This window comes from Triticum dicoccoides, chromosome 3B (assembly GCF_002162155.2).
Source record: "Triticum dicoccoides isolate Atlit2015 ecotype Zavitan chromosome 3B, WEW_v2.0, whole genome shotgun sequence".
In the NCBI taxonomy this organism is placed as follows: Eukaryota; Viridiplantae; Streptophyta; class Magnoliopsida; order Poales; family Poaceae; genus Triticum; species Triticum dicoccoides.
The window spans coordinates 698,028,801-698,039,794 of record NC_041385.1 but is presented as its reverse complement, the minus strand read 5'-3'; the positions used below and the strand labels follow the sequence as shown (position 1 = coordinate 698,039,794).

Sequence of the window (10,994 nt, the reverse complement as noted above, 5' to 3'; positions counted from 1 at the left end):
GTATGCATATGACCATATTCCATATGCATGTCGTTACCTCTTCAGCATCATCTTTCTCAGTCGCTATTGCCATATTAAAACAGCTGCGGCAGAATCCCATGTTGAGTTCGTTGCTCTGCTTCACTGGGACAAAATCAACTTTTCCAAAGCAGTCTCCACAAGCAGAGGAACTTGGACAGCACAAGCATAAATAGAGTGCATCACTTCCACAATTAGAACATTTATGCCAATCTGAAAATAGTTAAAATTAGGCGCAAGGACCAGTACCATTATTTTACAGGACAGCAGTAAAAGAAGCATTTGATAAATTGAAGTCAGGGGGGGAGTTATGTAGTGTTTGGCATAATCAAGGCTGTGAAGTGAAAAACAAGAAAATGTGTTCCCATTGCAACATGTTGTGCTTATGTCTGCAAAGTTTCTAGATGGAGAAATTGCGGCGCTGGAACACAGTTTTACTATCATGTTGCATGATGCTGGGATGATGATAAAAACATGTGTCCTAGAAGGTTAAGCATCCAGCAGTTTTCTGTTTACATGGAAGAAAAAGACAGGAACATGAAGAGCAGGTGTTTCGTTCGTTTCACAGGTGCAGGACATGATCTAGGATCCTCGGCTGTGACCAAGGAATAATGGATGACTGAATGTGGACACGCAGCATGACAGGCGCAGGAACGTAGCGCCGATTCCCGTAGCAGGTCACGCGTGGTAAAACAAGCAGGGGCGACCATGCGTAGGCGCTCACCACAGACGTATTGCTCGCTGGAATCAATGAAGTCGTCCTCCTTCCCCACGCAGCCCGGGTGGTAGCTCTTGAGGCAGTTCCTGAAAGGCGGCACGGCAGGGCAATTAATGTTCAGCGAGATTCTCAGCGGCGATTGTCACCGGGCGATTCGCCGGCCGACGACGCGGCGCGGATTTCGCGCGGAACAGAGGAGGGAGAAAACCCCGGGGCGCGGCGAGGGGCGGCGCTCACCTGGCGTCGCAGACGCGGACGTCGCTGGCGTCCTTGCAGACGAAGCACTGGAACTCGGCCATGTCGCCGAGCTTCATCCCCCACCGGCCCATCTTCTCCTCCTCCCTGCCTCCCTGCCCCCGCGCGGCGGGCGGTGGGCGGCGCGGCGGCGCGGCGGCGGGTAGGGTTTGGGGATGATTGGAGGGGGCGGAAATGGATTGGAACGCGGCGCGGATTGGAGCGGGGATGCGAAGGGGAAACTGATTAGGAAGGTGTTAATGCGCCCCGGGAGGTGAAGGAGGAGGGAGTCGAGCGAGCGAGGGCCGCGGGGTTGAGTGGGGTGCGGGGCGGAGGAGCGTCGGGGTTCAGGTGGGGAGCGGCCGTTTCCGGTCGAGGCGGGGCGGCAGAGCCAAGTGTCGCCTGGCCCGTCGCCGCGTGGCGGGCGGGGTCGGGTCGCGTCGCGGTCGTTCGCGTGACGTCCGACGGCTTCCGGCGCCGCATGTGCGCGCTGGCGCTGCGGTGTACAGGCCCGACGCCAGCCCCGTTCCGTGCAGTGCGACCACGTGATCTGCGTTACTGCGTATCACCTGCCTGCCCCGACGGGGAAACGGAGCTCCGCCAGGTCTGGGACCAGGAACTGCCTAGCATCGATCGGGCAACCTGGTCGAACGGTACCGGCGCGTCTTCCCTCTGGGCACGCTTCTATGCTCTGCTCCCGTTCCCATGCCGTCTGGAGCTCCCTGTCCTCTCGCAACAAAGAAACAGGCTAGTACATGATGATCATTCCTTTGTTAAAGGCAATTAGGGCAACTTCAACGCCCCGACGCATTTTGTCCATGCGTGAACCATTTGGATCTAAACAGATAAAAAAGCACGGCGCTTTGCACCGATGCAAACGGGCAGATGTCCGTTTTTCGTCAGCCCGCGATCCATTTTCGGCCTAAAATTGAATTGGGTTTGTGTCAGCGCAGACGCACGGGACGCCCGCCCTTGTCCCCCTGCCCCCTCCCCACCCCCCTATCAGTGGCACAATGCCGTTCTCCCCTCTTACCTCCACATTCAACACTTCCGACCACGCCGCATCGCCGTCGCCTCCCACTTTAGGTTGCTCGGACGTTGCTCAGGCCGCCACCTGCATCCACACACTTCCCTCACATCGACGCCCCATCTGATGTCCGCTCTTCCCAACGTTGGTTGTCTCTTTTCGCCGTCGTCGTAGCACCTCCACGGCCACGCCACCACAGCGACTCCACCGTCGCCTGCCTAACTCCAAGCCCGCCAGCCTCGCCCCACGGCAGCCTCCACTTCGACGGCGTGTCTCCTGTGCTCGGGAAAGGAACGGGGCTCTTCATCGGTCGGCTTCTCCACCACGTCCGCAAGGTACCATGGATAGTGGGGATGAGTTCTTTTTCAACAACTTTATGTGTTCATTAGACGATTCACCGTCGGACGGGGAGGAATCTGTGGTTGTGACTATGGTCGTCAATGACCACATTGCTAGGCAACGGTCGAGGTTCAGGGAAGCGATCCCAGACCATGCTCACGCGTTGAATCGCAGCAGAGAGGTCGACCATTGCCTACTCTTCGTCGATTACTTTCAGTGCACGTCTCCACTCTTTAATCCCAAACTATTCCGACGTCAGATCCGGATGGCTAGGCATGCGTTCAACTGTATTCGTGAGGTAATGATGGCGTATGGTGATTATTTCGTATGCAACGAGGATGTCATTGAAAAGATTGGCTTCTTCTCATATGAGAAATGCACTGAAGCTATTTGGATGTTTGCATACGGAACTCTTGGCACTAGTGGAAAAAGTGCTCTCTACAATTTCGTTGGTGGTGCGGCATTTTACATCCGCGTCAGCACTATTTTTTTAAATAGTGCTGGCGTAGGCCAAATCCGTACGACAGCTTTACAAGCATAGTGCTAGCGTTGATTATTTTGTAAACGCCACAAATCTATTGGCCCATATACACTCACCGTTTGGAAACCATTGGCGACGTTGGTTTGCTTTGCACGCCATAGTTATTTTGTTAGTGCTGGCGTTATTTTTCTTTGCACGTCATGATATATAATTATATTATGCTTTTTTACCATCATTTTATTTGGCTTGTGATTAGTTATGGCGCTGCCATTTTTTCCAACGCCATCAATGACCTAGTAAAATACCTAAGTCCACCGCTCACTCTCATTTCACAACCCACCCGGCCCGGTCGTAGCTAGACACAACTCCTGTTGGACCAAAGTCGTCGCCGCCCCTCGCCGGCGCCAAGATTAGATCCACTCCTCCGTTCGCGCGGACACGCCAAACGGCCGGAAATTGTAGTGATAATCGTCCAATTGCTATTGTGTCTCCCCTCCGTTGGCGAATCTGAGCAAGTTTATTAGAAATTTATAGAATGTGTTATGTATAATCTTCAAAGTTATCATTTTAGTTTTCTTTACACATCTATGCATAGGTTGACTGGTATATGTAAATCAAATAGCTTTGCATACAGAAGTTATTCTTATATATGATAGTATGTGTATGTATAGAAGTCAGCTTGCTATATCTTATTTATCAAAATAGATTCATAATTTTATCCATTCTACTTAATTAACAAAATCATGTCTTTCCAACACATGCACTATTCATCATAAAAGTATCTGATTTTGTTTTGATACAACTCACACCAAGTATTTGATAATGAAACTTTACAAATCATATATTTCCAACACATGAACTATTTTACATTGCATATTATCTTGATCTTATATATACGTGATGTGTTTGTAGGTCATGGCCAATTCTGGAGGCAACAACGAGTCGGTGTGCGATGTGGACATGGCTAACAATGAATTCTTAAACACTTTTGAGTATGTCATCAAGGGCGTGCAAGACGTAAAGGACGATCTAAAGGGGGAGATTAAAGAGCTACGCAAGGATGTTGTTCGGCTCGTTCAGGAGACTAATCAGCTTAGGGACGAGAGGGATAAGCTTGTCGAGGACCGGATAAACTGAAGGAGGATAGGAGACGCCTCAGAGGTGAGAGGATTGACCTAAAGATGGACATAGATCATTTCAGAAGAGAAGGAGAGGCGGATAGAAAGAAGTTGATGCAGCTGGGTATACTCCTTGTTGAAGATTAATTTTTTAAGTAGCTAGCCAGCTCATCTTATTAGTTGATGATGATCGAGTAACTAGAGTACTTGAGTGAACTTCGTGAAGTTTAATATCAACTTGTTGAGTTCATGAGCCTCTTTATGTAATGATTAACTATTAAGTAAGCACCCAGTGTTGTTGAGTATATTGTGTTCAGTAGTATCTATTAAGTAAGTAGCTAGTGTTGATGAGTAATTTTTTTATTACAAAAAAAGCATTTGTTGGCGTTGGACGAGCAGGCACGCCAGAGTTATGATGAACTTAGTGCTGGCGTTGGATTGGTGATACGCCAGCACGATGTAGGATACTGCTGATGTGTCCTCCAACGCCGCCACTACATTTTAGCAATGGCGCCATATTTGTGGCATCATGTGTCTACACCAGCAAGGTTGTTTTTGGCACGCCATAGCTAAGTTTTTTTCCACTAGTGTGGTGATATAGTTGATAAGCGCATGAGTGAGTCCATATGCCTTGCATCAATGTACAAGTTCTGCAAGGTTGTGGTAGCAGTGTTTTGGCCCGGAGTACCCGAGAGAGCCAAATGCTGCGGATACAAACAAATCTTGGCGATCAATGCAGATAGGGGCTTTTCGAGGATGCTTGATAGCATGTATTGTATGCACTAGAGGTGGAAGAACTGTCCATCTGCTTGGCAGGGGCAATATAGGGGCATGTTGAAGGTTGCATTGTCGTACTTGAAGTTGTGGCTTCATGAGATTTCTGGATTTGGCACTTTTTTTCGGCATGACTGGTTCTCACAGTGACATCAACGTGCTTCAGCGCTCTCCTGTGTTCGAAAAGTTTGCGGAAGGTAACTGCCCAGAGGTCAACTTTGAGATCAATGGCCACCACTACAACAATGGATGCTACCTAACTGATGGTATCTGCCCTCAATGGACAACTCTTTTCAAGGCAATCTCCAATCCGATAGGAGAGAAGAGGGTTAACACAAGAGAGTGCTAGAAAGGCGTGGGGCCTGCTTTCGGTGTGCTTCAATCTCGATTAACCATCATTTGGTATCCTGCTAGAACTTGGAGCACCAAGAAGTTGTGCGAGGTGATGACTGCTTGTGTGATCGTGCTCAACATGATTGTAGAAGATGAGCGTGAAGATGAAATTTTCGATCAAGGGTTTCAATTTTAGAATGAAAATGTTGTGTATGAGCATGGAGGACCGGCAACATTTGCACAATTCTCTCAATTTCATCAGGAAATACGTGATTGGACAACTCACATTCAACTTCAAGATGATTTAGTTGAGCATACGTGGACTCACTTTGGCAACCAATAGATATATCGGCTTCTTTTCTTTTGTGATGTGTAAACTTTGAGCGCCCTCACCAGCAAAACGCGGACAGGGCCGGCCGCCGCCCCCTACAGTCGACCCAAACAAACAAAAAACAGATCAAATCCGCATCCGTCTGCATCGGCCGTTTGGAGTTACGAGGAAAAATGTTTACCTCGAGCTACTCAACTAAAGAAACACGATATATAGTGATCATTCCTTTGTTGCAGGAAAGCAAAAAGGGGATAAATGCTCACAATTCTATTATATCTCGACCCTCCAGAAAAATGTCATGGACGATATATGGTTTTCACTTCTTTATTGCAGGAAAGTAAAGCGGGAAAATGCTTGCAAAGCTACTATAAGTTGACCCTCTAAAGAAATGGCAAAAAAATCGTGGTCGGCAGGATTCGAACCTGCGCGGGCAAAGCCCACATGATTTCTAGTCATGCCCGATAACCACTCCGGCACGACCACTTCGATGCAAATTGTACCCATAAATTCATCAAGTTGTAAAACGTCACCTGGAACTCATCGTCAGTTCCATGTGACTCTGTTCTCTTTCCCTGGGTCGTGTCTCGTTAAATTTCTTGCTTCCTCACGCTAAAAAAAAAAGTTGCCTGCTTTCTCGATGGTGCAAACCAATGAGGCTACATCATCAATCATTTGGTGAAAAAAATACATACAATAACAGAAGGTGCCTCAGAAACATCAGCTGATTGCGTAGATAAGTATCTTTTCTAGCGTGCTGAATTCACAGTCAACACCATTTTTCAGTGAGAAAAGTAAGCAACAAGAGAAATGTGGTGCTGAAAGGAAGCTCGCCGCAGTTTCAAACTGCCATTCTACAACCATATTCAGATACTTTGTTTCATATATATACACAGCCACATTGTTCAGGCACATCAGGTAAAACGAGGATACAAAAGAAAAATATACACACGGGCGCATTACAAACATCAAGCAGAAAAGATCTACTGAATGAGTCACTTAAGCATCCTTTTGTCCTTCACAAGTAGGCACTTCAAGTAGGGTATAAATCTGCAGGGGACTGCATAGTATGCTCACAAGCCAACTGTATTTCTAGCTCTATGTAGCGGATCTCACAATCTCACAGGTGCCCCAGCACAGGCCATGGGGTCACTCCATTGCCGGGAAGCATAGGCTTTATCATCGGAGCTCGCCGCAACATCGGCTGGGCCTTGAATTGAGATGCCTTCTGCAGGGACGATGAAAACATAAATACTCGGCAATAAAGAAGATGACAACACAAATATGCAATTTTGCAGATTCACACATGGATAAGCAATGGTGAGGTATATAATAGTGTCAACTGTCAAGAACAGCATCAATCCAATAATCCAATCAGTTCAACTGTCAGCCACATTCACATTGGTTCGCGTATTAACTATTGTCATCTTTAAATAAATGCTACTGCCATGCATTTCCTGACCGAGCACACAGCAAAACATGGCAACAGAAGCAACCAGAGTTGTTATTTCCTTTGTGCGAGGAAGCAAATCCATGAAATGCTCTACCTTCAGCTTAAACAATACGAGGAGCTTCCTAGAACGAATTTTACAGGGAGCTTCCCTAGAGAATTTCTCCTTAAGGTGACACTATTCTTACATCATGTATGTCAGTAGCACCTAGTTCGTCGTGCAGCTGCCTGTTGCTAAGCTCAGCAGTGGGGAACAGGTTCTAAAGATGATACACGACGCAACGGCTCAACAACACTAGACCCACGAGTGAGACGCCGACGCAAGCGCAGCGGCGCAAGATCAAGCGATTGGGACGCGACATGGGGCTGAAAGGGGCAAAGGGCCTGACCTTATCGTCAAGGACGAGCCGCACGCGCGCCACGGCCTTGCTCTGCCGCCGCATCCGGTACAGCCGGCGGCCCAGCACGGCGATCCCGAGCAGCGCGACGGCGACGGGCACCGACCACGCGCTCCTCGCCGCGCGCGCCGCCCACAGCCGCAGCACCTCCACGGGCAGCCTCCACCACCGCGCCGCGGCCGCCGCGGGCCCTCCCTTCGCCACCGCCCCCTCGTCCGCCGCCGCAGCCTCCCGGGGCGTCTCCACCAGCGGCTCGGTGGCCTCGGCGTCCTCGCGCCTCTCCCCGTCCGACGACGAGTCGGACCAGAGCGCGGCGCGGTCGCGGGCGGGGAAGGCGAGGGCGCCCGGGTGCGGCTCCACCCAGCTCGCCTCGCCGGCCTCCTCGTCCGTCCCCTCCTCCTCCTTACCCTCCTCCTCGGCCCCCGCCGACAGGGACGCCCTCCTGGCGTACTTGGCGTCGGAGCCGAGGTCGAAGTAGTCGTACTTGATGGCCCCGGCGGCGTCGTCCTCCACCGCCTCCTCGCCGGCGGCGTAAGGGCCCGGCGCCGCGGTGGCGGTCGGGGAGGCGAGGAGGAGCTCCCACTCCTGCAGGTCCGCCGTGGCGTCCCGGCCGTCCATCTCGAGGGGGGTGATGACGCTAGCTAGGGTTTGATGGGTTCGTGGGGCGTGAGCGGCAGGATTGGGGACTTTGGAGGTGAGCGCTTGGTGCTGTTGTGCCGTGTGGGGCGGGGAAGGGAAAGGGAAGATTCGGGGCGAGGAAGGGGTGGTGTGTCGCGCGGGGACACCCGGATTCTGCCCATTGGATTCTATCGTTTGGTGCCTTCGGTGGAGAAAGGAAGGGGAGGAATGGAATGGAACCGGATTCTTTCTCGTTTGCACCAACAATGCTAAAAATAAAAGGTTAAAAAGGTACTCCCTCCGTTCGGAATTAATTCCGAACGAAGGAGTAAAAAGATAGGAGAAATGAAAAAAAATGCTAAAACGTTTTAAAGAAATAAAAAAGAGGAGAAATGCACTGGTGTGCTGATGTTAACGTGTCAGTGGTCATCGTAGCCAGTCAATTTCAGTGATCCACAAAAAATATGTTGTCATGGCTTCCAAATTTGCCGGTGAGAAGCAGAGGTCCACATGCCCAACATGTTTTTGTTGGCGACTACCCTAACTGAATATTCCTCGTGTTTACAAGTGTTCACCGATAGAGATTGAATTCCTTGTCTAATATGTGCTCCTTTTCGCAGAAAAGAAAAACTCCTTTTCGCAAGAATTTCATTTCTGGTTTGTTTACTTGCTTTGGTGTCATGTGAAGCCTGATCGATTGCTCGTACCCATCGCCATCATTTTCTGCACAAACAGGTTTCGATGTGTTTCGCCAATTGTATTTGTTGTATTTTGATTCTCTTGAGGAGTAGAGCAGCTCAAAGCCACAAGACATGTCGACCTATATTTAGATCTTTCTTGTTTTTTCTTGGATTAAATCTACCTATCTATCAATTATATTTTAAACATCCAAAACAGATGAAAAATAGAAACTCATTTGACTGTTAGCTAGCACATATATCTGTGCGTTGCAACAGGAGTCAAGATTAACGTGTACGTAAATTTAATGAAAACGTGTGTGCAAGCACAGTGCCACGTGCTTCGCAAGAAAGAAAAGCCTGGTTGCTTTGTCCACCAAAACCTCCGCCGATGTGCACGACAACATTTGGTAGATGCCACCCGGCAGCAGGGAGACGCTAAGGTCTAGTAGAAGAAATGCATATCGGCCACATATTAGTCATAAAAATGAGTCTTAGAGTTGCCGCGCAAGTCTTCGGTGCTTATATTGTCCTCCCTCTATCTGACATTATCAGTCTGGCATGCCACTTAGGACAATTCGAGTGTTCTACCTCAGACTATATCAATACCGTGACACCAAATAAGCAAAAATAAGAGACCAACGAGAGCATATTTACATAACGCACTATTTTTTTTGTTTATTTAATAATTTAATACCGTTCGAGTCCTTGCTTAATTATGCACCATGTGCATGTCGTGATTATTGTTTTTGTTAGCCCACCAGTAGTGCAACACATGACAGTAATCTTGTTCTAGTTATACCACCACTGATGTTGTCCCGGCTAGGGGCCTCTCATCATGTCGACTCCCGCCCTGGTGGTCCTGGCTGAAGACCCCTTGCCGATTCCGATCTAGGCCACATCGGGCTGCCCATGGTGTATAATTAGAAGGTTGCAGAAGACTTGACGTATATTCCAAGAAGCTGGGTCCGTGGAGGACTCTGCCCCCTGTTCGTAGTTGACTAGGATCATGTACCTTAGGACCCCCCGGTATATTATATAAACCGAGGGGCCAAACTCGTAGAGAAGACATTAGACATCATACAATCTCGTGGTAGATTACCTGTACTTTGTACTTATTCCAACACAATAAACACATACAAAACATAGTGTATTATCTCCTCGGAGATCCTGAATCTGGCTAAAATCATGTGTTCTTACCACCATTTCTAGAAACCTAGCTTAGGATCCCCTACCCGAAACCTGCCGGATTTAACCATGTCTGTGGTCACCTATGCATGTCCTGCTAGGTGATCGTCGCGGAGTGATGGGAGTTAAGTTCAATGCTCAGATTGGCACCATCACAATACTTGTGTCGGGCTAGATGTTGTCTTCGACGGTGTTGCCCTCGTCGCCAACTCGGGTGGCCACCTCGGCTAGGTCGAGTTCTTTGTTCCAGGTCGGACCATCTGGTTTGGTAGCAAGGAGTAAACCGTGGACATCCGCTTTGAGCTGGTCTTCTCGAGTTTGGTGTCATGCCAACCCCGGGAACAACAAGATCCACTTTCCTCCAACCCGGTGCTGGATCTAGCCGTAGAGGGGCGTGAGAACCCCTTCACGAGGTCGGTGTCACATCCGATCTCGAAATCGCTTCTCCTGGCCCCAACGTCAGATCAAGCCACTAAAGAGCGTGAGAACCCAAGGTTGATGTTAGATCCCGCTTCAAGGAAGCTTACCCTGGTCCCGAAGACCTATCTGGCCCAAGAGGAACGTACGACGTCTGCTCCAAAGCCGATGCCCCTGATTTCGATATCAGATCGGTTCTAGAAGCTTGTAATCTCAGATGGCCCGATCTTGGTGTACGACCGTGTTGGGGAACGTAATATTTCAAAAAAAATACCCTACAAACACGCAAGATCAATCTAGGAGATGCATAACAACGAGACGGGAGAGTGTGTCCACGTACCCTCGTAGACTGAAAGCGGAAGCATTTAGTAACACGGTTGATGTAGTCGAACGTCTTCGCGATCCAACCGATCCAAGTACCGAACGTACGGCACCTCCGCATTCAGCACACGTTCAGCTCGATGACGTCCCTCGTGCTCTTGATCCATTTGAGGATGAGGGTGAGTTCCATCAGCATGACGGTGTGGCGACGGTGATGATGATGTTACCGGCGCAGGGCTTCGCGTAAGCACTACGGCGATATGATCGAGGTGTGTAACTGTGGAGGGGGCATTGCACACGGCTAAGGAAAAACTTGGTGTGTTCTACGGTGCCCCCTGCCCTCGGATATAAAGGAGGGAGGGTGAGGCCGGCCGGCCTATGCTAGGCATGCCGGGAGAGGGGAGTCCTACTAGGACTCCAAGTCCTAGTAGGATTCCACCTAAAGGAGAGGGGGAAAGGAAGGGAGAGGGGGCCGTGCCCCCAACCCCTTGTCCAATTCGGACTGGGCTTGGGGGGGCACCTCTTGGCCGCTGCCTCCTCTTCCCACTAAGGCCC

The 10,994-nt window shown here is 49.6% G+C and overlaps 2 protein-coding genes and 1 non-coding gene across 6 annotated transcripts in view; all 3 read right to left on the bottom strand.

Annotated features, from left to right (window-relative positions):
* Window positions 1–1,342, bottom strand: part of LOC119277952 (zinc finger CCCH domain-containing protein 44-like) — an 11,615-nt gene extending 10,273 nt beyond the window's left edge. For 2 of the 4 annotated variants that reach the window (XM_037559302.1, XM_037559305.1), the window contains exons 1-3: window positions 974–1,342; window positions 743–822; window positions 38–231 (exon numbers count right to left, since the gene is read on the bottom strand). In XM_037559302.1, the coding sequence (XP_037415199.1) occupies window positions 38–231; window positions 743–822; window positions 974–1,065 (366 nt within the window). In that variant the 5' untranslated portion in view covers window positions 1,066–1,342. The remainder of the gene's footprint in view (window positions 1–37; window positions 232–742; window positions 823–973) is intronic. The other 2 variants (XM_037559303.1, XM_037559304.1) reach the window with 2 other exon arrangements.
* Window positions 1,343–5,774: 4,432 nt separating this feature from the next.
* Window positions 5,775–5,856, bottom strand: TRNAS-AGA. Its single transcript has one exon. It is a non-coding gene; the product is annotated as a tRNA-Ser (tRNA).
* Window positions 5,857–6,183: 327 nt separating this feature from the next.
* Window positions 6,184–8,030, bottom strand: LOC119277951. Its single transcript, XM_037559301.1, has 2 exons — window positions 7,210–8,030; window positions 6,184–6,598 (listed from the first exon to the last, which is right to left on the bottom strand). The coding sequence occupies exons 1-2, from the start codon at window positions 7,834–7,836 to the stop codon at window positions 6,491–6,493; spliced, it is 735 nt and encodes a 244-aa protein (XP_037415198.1). The 5' UTR covers window positions 7,837–8,030; the 3' UTR covers window positions 6,184–6,490.
* Window positions 8,031–10,994: the final 2,964 nt, after the last annotated feature.

Coding starts and splice junctions, on each gene's coding strand:
- LOC119277951 (XM_037559301.1), bottom strand. CDS start 7,836: ATGGACGGCCGGGACGCCACGGCGGACCTGCAGGAGTGGGAGCTCCTC. Junction 6,599..7,209: donor GGCTCGTCCTTGACGATAAG/GTCAGGCCCTTT, acceptor TCGTCCCTGCAG/AAGGCATCTCAATTCAAGGC.